Here is a 14,078-nt window from a genome sequence, read left to right as displayed (position 1 = left end):
TGTTGATATCCACACAATAACTTGCTGGGTTTTGGCTGGGATTGCATTGTCTCTATAGATTAAGTTGGGAAGAATTGGTCTTAATATTAAACACAAACTATCTCTCCATTTATGCAGATATTCTATGATTTCTTTCATCAGGGTTTTGTGGTTTTCCTTATATAGATCTTGAACATATTTTATTAGGTTTATACCTAAGTATTTCTTTTTTGAGGGTGCTAATTTAAATGGTATTGTGTATTTAATCTCAAATTCCAATTGTTTATTGCTAGCATATAAAAAAAACAATAATTTTTGTAAGTTAACCCCTGTATCCTGCAACCTTGCTATATTCACTTACCAGTTCCAGGAGATTCTTCTGTTGTTGATTCTTTTTTTTTTTTTTTTTTTTAAGCCCTGTTGTTGATTCTTTGGCATTTTTTACATAGAGAATCATGTCATCTACAAACAAAGACAGTGTTATTTATTTTTTCCCATTCTGTATATTTTTATTTCCTTTTCTTATTAGCTAACTCTTCCAACAGGATGTGTGATAGGAGTGATGAAACGGGATTCCTTTACCAATTCCATTTTAAGAGGAAAGCTTCTAGGTTCTTACCATTAAGTGTGATGTTAACAGTAGGGTTTTTGTTAGTGTCTTTTATCAAGTTCAAGAAGTTCCCCTCTATTCCTAGTTTGCTGAAAGTTTTTATAATGAATGGGTGTTGGATTTTGTCAAATAGTTTTTCTCCATATATTGATATGATCATGTGATATTTCTTCTTAGTCTGTTGTGGTGTATTACATTAATTGATTCTGAATGTTGAATCAGTTTTGCATACCTGAGATAAATTCCACTTGGTTGTGGTGGATTATTCTTTTACACATTATTAGATTTAATTTGTTACTTTCTTTTTCATGAGAGATATAGGTTTATAGTTCTCTTTCTCGTAATGTCCTTGACTGATTTTGGTATTAGGGTGATGCTGACCTCATGAATTAAATTAGGAAGTATTCCCTCTGCTTCTGTCCTCTGAAAGCGATTGTAGATATTTGGTACAATTTTTTCCTTAAATGTTTGGTAGAACTCACCAGTGAATCCCACTGGGACTGATGCTTTCTGTTTTGGATGGGTTCCTATTGATTCAATTTTTTTTAATACACACGGGCCTATTCCGATTATCTATTTCCTTTCATGTAAGCTATGATAGCTTGTTGTCTTCCAAGGAACTAGTGCATTTCATCTAGGTTATCAAATTTGAGAGCAAACAGTTGTTCATAGTACTCTTTTCTTCATCCTCTTAATGTCTATAGGATTCATATTCATAACCCCTATTTTATTTCTGGTACTAGTAATTTGTGCCTTCCCTCTTTCTTTTCATAGTCTGAATGATCACTTTTGTTGGTATTTTCACAGAATCAAATTATGGTTTTATTGATTTTCTCTATTGATTTCTTGTTTTCACTTTTATTGGTTTCTGCTTTAGTTTTCATTATTTCTTTTCTCTTGCTTATTTGAATTTAATTTTCTATTCATTTCCTAAGGTGGAAACTTAGATTATTGATTTCAGATAATTTTTTCTTATATATGCATTCAATGTAAATTTCCCTCTAAGCACTGCTTTCACTGTAGCCCACAAATTTTGATAAGCTGTATTATCAAGTGTTTTTGTTATTTTATTTTTTCTGTTAGTTTGACAGTTACTCTTCTATTTGACATATTAGAAATTGCAGCATATATTCTACTTAACAAATGGCACCAAAATCAATAGAATCTTTGACCCTCCTCTCAAATACCGCAAGCACCTGTTGGTGATATTTTCCTTCTCCTGAAAAAACATGCCTTAGTAGTTCATTCAATGTGCATTTCCAAGTAGCAAACTCTGTCAGTGTGTTCTTTTCAATCATGTTTTTCTTCCACTGTAACTCTTTAAGGATATCTAACTCTGTATAGAATCCGAGTTTGTCAGCTATTTTCTTTCAATAAATTTAAAATTCCATTCCACTGGCTTCTGGCTTCCATCAATGCTGCTGACAAGTCAGCCCTCTCTCTAATTATTAGTTGTTTGAAAATAAAATCTGTTTTTCTCTAAATGCTTTGTTTTTGCTGTTTTGTTTTATTTTCTGCAGTTCCACTATGATATGTCTGATTGTGAATTTATTTGCCCTCCTTGGTGTATGCCAAGGTCTTAAATGTTGGCTTTAATTTGTAATGGAAATACTTCAGTTGCTTAAAATTTATTTACCTCTTCCATCAGATATTACTTCACTATCCAATAAATTCCTTGAGGCTCCAAAGAATTTGTCTTAAAAATTTATCTAGATATTTTAGATATCTTCAGTTGAAAAAGTTGTTCTGAGTTTCTGAGACTGCCATAAATCTAGATTCAAATTTTAGTGACATTGGGGAAGATGGAAAGCACAAAATAAGAATGAGGTGAAGGCAAAATCTTTTGGAGAGCTGGTAGGGGATTAAAAAGAATTAAGATTGAAGAGAGATTTAAATGGATAAATTGAAAGGACATGGTGAACTGCATTCATGTCAGCAGGAAGAAGGATGAGTAGGACACCCATTGACCTGGAAGTACGATAGTGACATTCAGTAGGACAGGAGTTCCAAAAAGGGGGGGAACCTGAATAATGTGTGAAGTTGCAACATGTAAAAGCTCATCTCATCTGCTGCCCAAAGATATGTCCAAAGGCATTGGGGGGAAAAACATAACACTGAGGAAACACTGAATACTAGAACATTTGGTCCTACATACACACATTAAGATGGCATCAGTAGAAAAGAGATCTTCATAATCCATATACAGTTCATAATATAAAAGTTATTCATAATACAAAGATATTATTAACTAGTGTCAGATGAAGAGTAAGAAGTGAGTGACAAGTATAAACCAGGTAAGAAGTGCATTTATTTATTTACTGAGATATAATTAACATATAACATTGCATAAGTCTAAGGTATACACCATGCTGATTTGATACATTTATATGTTGCAATATTACCAACATAGAGTTAGCTAACACCTCTATCACATCACATGATCATTTCTTTATTGTGGTGGGAACAATTAAGATATAGTCTCTTGGTAACTTTGAAGTTTATAACACAGTGTGTTGCTTATAATCACTATCTGAACATTAGATGTCTAGGATTTATTTATCTACTGGTTGCACATTTATATCCTTAAACAACATCTCCCTAATTCCTACACCTTCCAACCCCTTGTAACCAGCATCCTACTCTCTGTTTTCACTGGTTTGGCTTTTTAGATACTACATATAAGTGATATTATACAGGATTTGTCTTTCTCTGTCTGACTTATCTCTCTTAGCATAATATGCTCAAGGTCCATCTGTGTTGTCACACACACATGGCAGGATTTTCTTCTTTCTCATGACTGAATAATATAAATATTCCATTGTGTGTGTGTGTAGTAAATCTTTATCTGTTAAGCCATGGACTGACACTTAGGCTGTTTCCATATCTTTGCTATTGTGAATAATGCTGCAATAAACATGGAAGTGCATATATCTCTTCAATTCCCTGTCTTCACTTCCTGTGGATATATATCCAGAAGTGGATGCTGGACAATATTGTGGTCCTATTTTTAATTTTTGAGGAACCTCCACAATCTTTTCTATAGTGGCTGAACCAACTTATATTCTCAGCAATAGTATACAAGTGTTCCCTTTTCTCCACACCCTCTCCAGCATTTATTATTTGTAGACTGGCCATTATGACTGGTGTGAGGTGATACCTCATTGTGGTTTTGATTTGCATTTCTCTAACAATTAGCAATGTTGAGCATCTTTTCACATGCTTGTTGGCCATCCCTTCAGGGAAATGTCTTTTTAGGTCTTCTGCCCATTTTTTGCTAATCTCATTCTTTTAATGTAGCTGTCCAGTTTTCCCAGCACCACTTATTGAAGAAACTGTCTTTTCTCCATTGTGTTCTTACCTCTTTTGTTGTAGATTAACTGACCATAAGTGTGTAGATATACTTCTGGGCTCTCTATTCTGTTCCATCGATCTATGTGTCTGTTTTTAGGCCAGTACCGTTCTGTTTTGCTTACTGTAGCTTTGTAGTATAGTCTGAATCAGGGAATGTGATACCTCCAGCTTTCTTTTTTTCTCAAGACTGCTTTGGCAATTTGGTCTTTTGTGGTTCCAAATAAATTTTAGGATTAATTGTTCTACTTTTGTGAAAAGTGTCATGGGTATTTTGATAGTGATTGCATTAAATCTATAGATTGCTTTGTGTAGTATGCACATTTTAACAACATTAATTATTCTAATCCAGGAACAGAGGATATCTTTCCATTTCCTTGTATCATTTCCAAATTCCTTCATCGGTATTTATAGTTTTCAGAGTATAGGTCTTTCACCTTCTTGATTAAGTTTATTCCCAGATATTTTATTCTTTTTAATGTGATCATAAATGGGACTGCTTCCTAAATTTCTTTTTCTGATAGTTCATTATTAGTGTATAGAAAAGCATCAGATTTCTGCAAATTAATTACAGAGTTCTGTATATTAACATGCCAAAGGCTAACTGAGTGTCTTTTCGTCCCACAGCCATGGACACAGAAGAGTCTATCCCTAATGAGCTCCTGCTGAGAGGCAAAAATGGGCAAGATCTCCAAGAGATGTTGAGAGAAGCAGGATTGGCAGTTGAGTACTGGTTGCCCAAGCTGCAGGAACACCTGGGTGTGACCTGTGCCCAAGCCTTACAACACCTAGAAGAAAAAGAACTCCAGAAGCTGCAATCCCAAGCACAACATCCCTGGGAGAAAAGGGCCCTGGAGAAGCTGCTTAACCTGTCATACTCAAATACTCTTTCAGAGTTACAGGAGTCTCAGGTGGAAACACTAAAGAAAAGGCAGAAGCAGGCAGAACATGCACTGCAGGAGCTAAGAGAGATGCTGGCAGAAGGGAGGCAGCGACAGGAAGAGGCAGTGAGGAAAAAGGAAGCAGAGCTGATGCAGGCAATGGAGATCCCCAAAGAGTTCTGGCCATGTCCCGAAAAGTCCCTAAGAGACGTCATGGAAAACATGCTGGGACAACTCAAACTTATGGAGGGGACACTGTCTCACAGGAAGAACCTTCCAGATAGAGAGCTGGTGCGACATGCATCTGGAGGACTAGCCCTTCAGGGAATTTACAAAACCAGTAATCAAAGGAGCCTGATAGAGAAGAAAGAGGAGCTACTCAGTGTCCCCAAGGAGTTCTCACTCTGTGGCCCTGAGCAGAGTACACGGATGGAAACAAAGGAATTTACATCTTCTCAAAAAGAATCCATGTTCACCCAGGCTGTAGAGAAGCTGGGCTTCAGTGTAACTGCCTCAGCAAAGGGTGGAGGTTGGGGATTTAGCCTGGAAGCTGCTATGAATCAGAGCAAACATTCAGAATCCAAGGAAACCCAACAGTCACATTCTAAGCACTCTTACTTCTGCTCAACCAAGTTCAGCTACATCCCACTGGCCTCCTGCCACTTTCCCACTGACCAGCTCCAGTTCTCCAAGGCTGCTCTACAGGAATTGAAATGCATTGAAGACCTTTCAGGTCAGCCAGAAGACCCAGACAAACTTCCCTTGCTGAGGCACAGGACTGAAGCCTTCTTCCACAGGTTTGGCTCTCATGCTAACCAGGGCCCTCTGCACCTGGGAGGAATCTACTGGTGGAAAGCCATTTCAGAGGGCTTCCAAAGTGAGCAGCTGGCAGAAGTGAAACAGCAAGCCGCAGAGGCCCTTGATATTTACATAAGGGGCAGCTACAGTGGCTTTGGAGTGAATGTTGCTGCAGGTGTGGATGTGTCAGACTCTCATTCAAAAACAGCCTCTCAGAGAACCACCTTCCAAAATCTCCAAACCAAAGTCCAATTATCTGTGGCCCAGACAGGTGGCCCACCAGAAGCAAATGGACTTTCACAGTGGAAAGCTGGCCTAGTTGCCAATAATCAAACCTGGTGTGTCATTGACCGGGGAATTCAGCTGGTGCCCGTTTGGGACATCATCCTCACCAGCCACCGAAGCGATTTTAAGAATCCTTGTCAGGTAGCTAACTGCCTGAAAGACAGCTACACTGCTCTGACTGGTCTTACTGCCCAGATCCAGGAGGGAGAAGAATTACTGAGTGTTGAGAAGGAGGCTAGGCTTTTCCTAGAGGATGTGAAATCCTGGAACGTATCTGATCCTGAAGAGCAGCTTAAAAAGCTGACAAATTTCATGCAAAGATTGAGTGAAAAAATTAAAAGTTATAACGCTTGGACTAATATATGCCTCACAGATAGGGGTCTGCAGAATTTTCTGGTAGACACTGTCAACTTCTGCAAAAAGTATTCCATTTATGAAACTAAATTTATTAAATTGCAGTTGTGCAGCCTTTTGAATCCTCACATCTACAAAGTAACAAACTTTCCTCAGGCTCATTCCATCATGCAGTGGATATTTCAGTCAGAACCACAGGAAGAGAATGTCAATATCACCCAATTTTCCGAATTAATTAAAATCTTTAAAAAAAACCAGAATGACCTTATGGAAGTAAAGGCCAAGTCTGAATCTACAGAATCAGTGGAGGAAGCTCAAAGCAAGGCGACTTACGAGGTCAGCTTGTCTCTTGGCTGCTTCTTGAGATACCTCCAAGAAACGGGGCAGCCAGACACACACATCTTGCTACTTTTGATTGCAGCTGGTGCAGGATATAATGTGGTAAACAATACATTTCAGTATCTCCTTGGGTGTGATGAGTTAAACTTCCTACTGGATAAAATGCAAACTGCCCTAGATAAATACCAAGAGCTCAAAAATATTTGCAACTACAAGGCTCAGGCATTCCTGGTGCTCACAGGTCTGACAGCTACACTTGGCATCAAAGTTGCTTCTCCAGAGGAGAAAAGAGAACGCTTGGCATTAGTAAGACATCACATGGGACAATCTTTGTCTAAAGAAGTTGTACATGTCCTCACCAAACTTGGGGCAGATCATGATTGGGAAAACCTAGAAAAAGACTTGAGATTGCTCATTGATGGGGATTATGAGGCCACTGTCTCTTCATTGCAAATGGAGGATGTGAAAAAACAATTGCAAAGTCTCTTCCATGGAAAGAAACAGTCCCATGAACCACATGATAATGAAAGTAACAAACGGGAGGTCATAGAAAATACAGCCTTCCTAGAAATACTCCAGCGTCTAGGCCTGGAACATTACTACCCAAAAATGATGAGCAGAGCTAACTTCCATGTGATCTACAAGAAACCTGTGTACAACACCCAGCCCTGCTCTGAAAGAGAGCTTCCCTTCTATTTCCTACAGAAGCTACTGATGCTGGATTATGGGCTGAGATACCTGATCATCAAGGATGATGAATACACAGAGAAGCAAGTCTATCCAAGAACCTCAAATCAAGAAAAGGAGGCTTTTGATCCATATGAAGATCTATTTGAAGACAGTAATAGCACCACTAATCCTTCAGCAGCCACTAATGCCAGGCCCTACATTCACCCTATGGATATACAGATGGCAATTCTTCACTGTGCAGATGATTTTGCCAGACAATGCATTTTGGCCAAACTTTCCATTTGTCAGTTTGCCCTCCCCCTTCTCATACCTAATCCTTGCAATGCTCAAATTGAATTCTCTCTCTGGTCTCTCAGTCAAATTAGGAGGAGCTGGCAGCAAGCAGGGAAATTAATAAAAGAGGAGAAGGACAATTACAAAAATCAGCAGATGTGTCATGTCTCTACCCCCATTGTGTCTTTTATTAGAGTTGGAAATGGCTTCTCTGCCTCCAAATCTCAGATCATGAACTGTCTTCTCAGTAAAAGGAAACATGATGTCTTTTTTCACCGACATTGCAAAGGGAGCAGCACAGACTGTCTCTTGATGGGAGGTGTGGTGGAAGTTGCCTGGTTCTGTCCTGGGGGTGAAGATCAGGACAGGTTTGACAACTGCCTGACCTTCATCAATCTTCATGGTGATGCAAAGGAACATGAGAAGCAACTTGCCTTTTTGCAGGAGGTCTCTTCTCTCATTGTGGTCCTCATGTCAACTTCTGATGACAATAAAGAAACACGAAAAATTGTCCATGACCTGTGTCAGAAATCAAAAACTTTAATCTGTTTGCTTGATGATAAAGAAAAAACCATGGCAAATAACTCTGGCCCAAAAGTAAGAATTGGGATCAGGAACAGAAATGAGGCAGAATTAATAGAGGAGCTCACAACTACAATCAGACGTTTGTTAGAGCTTTCTGACACTGCACTCAGCTTGGAGAACTGTGCCCAAATTGCTCGCAAGCAAGGATTGCTTATTGATGAAGACCAGAGAGAATGCAAGGAGGCCAAAGAAAAGGCAGAGATTCTAATGGCCCTACTGGGAGAAATGGAAATACCTCAGATGAAGGAAAATTTACTACCCCTTCAGGGAAAACTGTGGCAACTTTGGTGTAAAAAGGACAAAGAACTCTATCACCTGAGAGAAAAAGGGAATCGAAGCATTGAACAACACAAGAGTGAGATTGAGACAGATAAACAAATGATACGATGTCAACAGTTGAGAAAAGCCTTTCCTCTCAACGATTTAATGCATTCTGTCCTTGAAATTCTCCAAAATCATTCAGAAACTCACACCAAACTCTACTTCTTGCAATGGTTGAGTGTGTTTTTAGACAATTTGACTGCAGGACACTTGGAAAAACTAAGTGAGAAGAAAAAGGCATTGTGGTCACTGGTCCAAAAAGAAAAGCAAGAGGCACCAAAGAGCAACTCTCTGAAAGGCTTGCAAAATGAGATAGAAGTTATCTCCAGAGAGATTAGTGACTGCACCTTGGGAATTGAGCAACTTCTCAGAGAAGTTGGCCAGATCTATGAAGCTCTGGAAGAAGCTTCATCCATGAAAGATACCCTATTTCTCTCCCTTCCCCACATTGCTGCAGATCTGATGCTATCTGGTTTTCCCATTGAGCTGATGGATGGGGACGCTTCTTATGTGCCCCTGAGGTGGGTGGCAGCTGTTTTTGACAAGGTCTCTGAGAAACTTGGAAACAAACGGATCTTTGTTCTCTCCGTCCTTGGCCTGCAGAGCTCAGGGAAGTCCACCCTGCTGAATACACTTTTTGGGCTGCAGTTCACTGTCAGTGCTGGGAGGTGTACCCGGGGGGCCTACATGCAGCTTCTGAAGGTGGAGGAGACATTCGCAAAGGAACTTGGCTTTGACTTTGTGCTTGTTGTGGACACAGAAGGACTTCGGGCCCCAGAACTCAGCAACAAGTCCCAGAATCATGACAATGAGTTGGCAACCTTTGTCATCGGACTTGGAAACTTGACTCTGATCAATATTTTTGGGGAAAATCCATCAGAAATGCAAGATATTCTACAAATAGTTGTCCAAGCTTTTCTGAGGATGAAACAAGTAAAAATCTCGCCTAGTTGCCTCTTTGTTCATCAGAATGTGGGAGAAGTTACAGCTAAAGACCAAACTATGGAAGGACGAAGGCGGCTAGAGCAGAGACTGGACGAAATGGCAGCAACAGCAGCTGAAGAAGAGCAGTGCTCAGATGTAACCCGCTTTCGTGATGTCATTAAGTTTGATGTTAATACCCACGTCTACTACTTTGCTCATCTCTGGGATGGAAATCCCCCAATGGCCCCTCCCAATCCTCGTTATAGCCACAATGTCCAAGAACTGAAAAGCAGAATTATTGTGACTGCCCAACAGGAATCTAGGGGAAGCATCATGAAGATATCAGATGTAAAATTCCGAGTTCAAGATTTGTGGAGAGCCCTATTGAATGAAAACTTTATTTTCAGTTTCAGGAATACCCGAGAGGTCATGGCCATGAGCAAACTGGAAACCATGTATAACTACTGGACATGGGAGTTGAGGAGTTATGTGCTGAGCATACAGGACCAGCTGATCAACCAAATTCAGAATGAAAAAATCCAGACACTCGAAACACACACACTTGAGGCTCCAGTTACAGAGAAATATGAAGCCATCAAGCAAGAACTTGAAAAATATTTTAATGAAGACCCAGACAGTGAAGTGCTGGTACAGTGGAAAGGAAATTTTGAAAATAAGCTAAGAATCCTTAAAGAGGCATTCATTTTAGACAGCCAAAGAAAAGCCAAAGAACTTCTTAGTTTTAAAAAGAATCAAGAAAAACTGCATAACAAAAAATCAGGTTATGAAAAGGAATTATTGGAAAAAAGCCGAGAGTTGGCTTTAACTGTAAAGGGCACCCAATTGAGTGAGGAAGAGCTACATGAGAAATTTAACCCACTTTGGAAAAAATGGGTCTATGATTTGTCCTCAACTCACCCTCCAATCACAGAGCCTAAAATTGAGGTGGATTCTGAAAACATCCTTTTGGATTATTTCAAAAAGGAGAAAGACATGGCAAGCATACTGAAGAAAAATTCTGGAGAAAACTTTGAAATCAAATATGACAAACATATCAAAATGAACAAGAAATATTTGAACTTAGTTACAATGACATTAGAGGCCCAGGATAAAGAGTCCATAAATATGATTACTAACCGCATTGTTTCAAAAGTTAATGAAACTATTAACAACATTTGTAGGCAAAAGCATGATTACAATCCAGGTTACTTCTATGAAATCCTGAGAATAATAGATGAGGAGGTGAAATCCGAACACACTAAGGAAAGATACACATTTACAAGAAAATATGAAATAGACTTATCCTTGTGTTTATTCCAAAGAGCATCAATGAAGTTTCATGATATGCACAAGGTATTCAAGAGAGCAAATGATCCTGTAAACTATCTGGAAAGCAAGAAAGATGATTTCTTCATGAGTTTTAAGATCTCTTGTCAGGGAGCAACCTCAGTTAAAACATTTGTTGATTTTCTGTGGCACAAACTCAACACTGCTGTCTCCAACACCATAAAGAAAAACACGGCCCGCAAAATTGCCGGGGACATGCAAGCCACCTGCCCGGCATTCAATGGAAACAGGGCTAACCTGGAGAAACACATTCTCATCTCTCTGGCAGAAGAGGAAAATTTTGATAATTATTGGCAGTACCTTCATAATCCGGAATCATTTTTTAAGAATTACATTGAAAACCACATTAAAAGATATTGTTCTGACAAAGGAAGTGAAAAAATGAAGACATTTTTAAAAATAAGTTCAGATGAAATCAAGAATGCCATCCTCTCAGCTATTCAGGCATCCACAGCAGTAGCTAAAGATAAAAGCAGCACTGTGTCTGGGTGGTTGGATTTGTTCTGTGATCACCTGGGGAGTAACTTGATCTTTCCACGGAAAGATTTGATAAGCATTGAACACCAGGAGATAAAAGATATTGACTTTCTCAAAGAAGCCATGAGTAATGCTTTGGATCCTGAAATGAAGAGAGTAGAACAGAATGATTTGTATATGCTTGTAGAAGAAATCGTTCCTGAAATCCAGAAAATGCTCACTGAACATCTGTGTGGCTGCTGGAAACAGTGTCCCTGCTGTAAAGCAATTTGTACAAACACAATCCCTATGCATGATGGAGACCACAGTGTTCCCTTCCATCGTCCACAGGCTGTCAGTGGAGGATGGTGGTACAAAACAGACCATTTTGTCATTGATTGCTGTACCAGTTTGGTAACAAGTGAATGTTTTTTGGTTTTGGAAGATGGCAGGAAAGTCCCATATAAGAACTATCGACAGGCAGGAGGGGAATATGCCAGGTGGAGTATCACCCCAGACACATCCACCCAGCCATACTGGAAATGGTTTGTCTGTCACTTCAGATTAAAGCTACAAGATAAATATCTCAAAAAATTTAGAGATAAAGGTCAAATTCCTGATGCATGGAACAAAATCATGAAACAGGATGTGCTTAATGACTTGAAAAAAAATTAATACTCAATGACCACAAAACAGCACCAGTATCTGAACAAAGGAGGCACATTACCTGAGGAAGCCTAAAATATCACCCACTCATAAGGAAAACCTCCCTTATATCAATTTTTTCAATTGAAACATCTAAAACTAAATCAGTTGACAGCAAGAGTTGAAGACTTGCTGAGAAAGAACTTCATTTTTCTTTGCCTCAATTCCTTTTGCTTTAAAAACAGATTACTAAAATATATGAGTACATGATAAAATCAAATAAAATCCATTTAAAATACCTACTTCATATTTTAAACTATTCTGAATGTTATTTTTTATTTTTAAATGTATAATGTTATTTAAAGTCACAAGAAAGTCATTTTCATAGAGAGAAGTTAAAATCATTGCAGACTGCCACAAATTCTATAGAATAACTACATAGTTTAACCAATATACAGTTCTTGACTGGAATCTACAAATTCTCTTCAGTTCTAAGTGTATTTTTTTTACCCTCAGAAATTTGTGAGGAAGAGTTATTAATGCCTGAATGCAAAAACATTCATGGAAAATTCATGATCCCAATTCCCAAATATAGTGCTTTTTAGGGATATCCTGTTATAGGAAATGAAAAAAACAAAACAAAACAAAACAGAAACTTGACCAGGATAGAGCCTGCATCAATTCTGGAAACATTATTCAACAAATATGGAAAATAGAAGTTAAATAACTTTTTCTTATTTAACCATCATCCTCTTCTTCCCTGGTGCCTTGGCACTTGCCTGTGTATGTTTTTTAAAAAAGGAAAAGAAAAAATTCACAGGAGCTTAGGTATTCAAAGCCTAGAGCTATGTACAAGTCTGAGAAGGACTGGTTAATGGAACAAGATTTATGACCAGGTAAAAAGGGCCATTTTAATCAAGTCTGTGGACAAGGTCAAATTTGATTAAGCCATGATCATTTAATCATTAATGATAAAAAAACTATTCCTTCAAGACTAAAATATCAAAAAATATATAGTTTTGTGTGGTGATATTTCAATAAGAGATGCTTTTTACGTATTAAAAGGTAAGAAAATGCTTATCTCCAAATCAGGCACCCTTGTGACTTTTCACATTATTTGAGCCATAGGGTCATGATCAGAAATAAAAATGAAGAACATGCTGAAGCCAACCAAGGATCTGAGAGGGGAAGGAAATCTCCCTTCTGCAAACTTTTACCTTCTAAAGCAATGACTTTTGCTAGGTTCTCAAAGCTGATGATCTGAAGGAATCCTGATGCAAAGAAAAAAGATTATTCATGCCTGACATAAGGGTATCCATTGGCTTCCATTTCAGGGTACACTGTCTACCCCTCCATAGCCAGTGAAAACAAACAGTACAAAGAGCAGTCAAAGGACTTGGATCTTCAGAGCTGGGAGACAGGAGTGTTCACTCTGCTATCTTTGTGCCCCAAGGCTTCAAGCATACTCTCAGTTTCAGGTCAAATGACCATGTTTCCAGAAGAAATCCTGGAATAGAAAAATTTTATGGAAAACAGATGTTCTTGGACAGTAGGGTTTCCCTTTTGTTCTCTAAAAAAATACCTCACTGAGAGTTGGAACTAACAGGATAAAGTTGAAATAGTGATAAAAACAGAACCCATGAATATAGCACCTGTCTCTGACATAGCTGCCTCCTTGATAACTGCAATGTTAACATTCGCTGAATGCCTTTCATATTTGTTTAATGAATCCATTAAAACTTTTAACTAAAAAGTATTATATATATATTAACTTTGATTTTTCAAGCCAAATTGTTGTTCATAAAAAAATCAATTTTTTGATAAATTCCTCAGGCATTTAACTAGAGTGATTATTAAAAGAAATTCAGAGGCTGTGTCAAGAACCCAAAATGGCTAGACATAAGTTAGGAATGCGAGAAGATGGCTATGTGTGAATGTGGTTTTCTGTGATAGTAGTGGAGAGTAAAGTGCCATCAACATAGGGTGAGGATTAAAGGGTCAGTGGGTTGAGGTCACTGAGGGAGATCTTAGGAACAGTGGAGTAGGGTGAATGGAGTCAGTAGGGATGAGAATCATATGGTCATCAGAAATGGGAGATGATGGGCCCAGTGTAGGTCACAGATTAGAGATGGCCAGAGTTGTAAGGTCAATAGAGGTATGGTTCACATGGTCAGTGGAACAGGTCTCTCAGAGTCACTGAAAGTGGGGATCATGGAAACACAGGAATTGGGGGTCACCACATC

The 14,078-nt window shown here is 38.6% G+C and overlaps 1 protein-coding gene across 1 annotated transcript in view; it reads left to right on the top strand.

Annotated features, from left to right (window-relative positions):
- LOC102988908 (interferon-induced very large GTPase 1-like) overlaps positions 1-13,612 on the top strand; it is a 31,398-nt gene extending 17,786 nt beyond the window's left edge. Inside the window, exon 3 of the mRNA XM_007110991.4 lies at positions 4,565-13,612. Within this exon, the coding sequence (XP_007111053.2) occupies positions 4,567-11,865 (7,299 nt within the window). The 5' untranslated portion in view covers positions 4,565-4,566 and the 3' untranslated portion in view covers positions 11,866-13,612. The remainder of the gene's footprint in view (positions 1-4,564) is intronic.
- Positions 13,613-14,078: the final 466 nt, after the last annotated feature.

Source organism: Physeter macrocephalus, chromosome 16 (assembly GCF_002837175.3).
Source record: "Physeter macrocephalus isolate SW-GA chromosome 16, ASM283717v5, whole genome shotgun sequence".
NCBI classification, from domain to species: domain Eukaryota; kingdom Metazoa; phylum Chordata; class Mammalia; order Artiodactyla; family Physeteridae; genus Physeter; species Physeter macrocephalus.
This window is presented reverse-complemented; position numbering and strand designations above follow the sequence as displayed.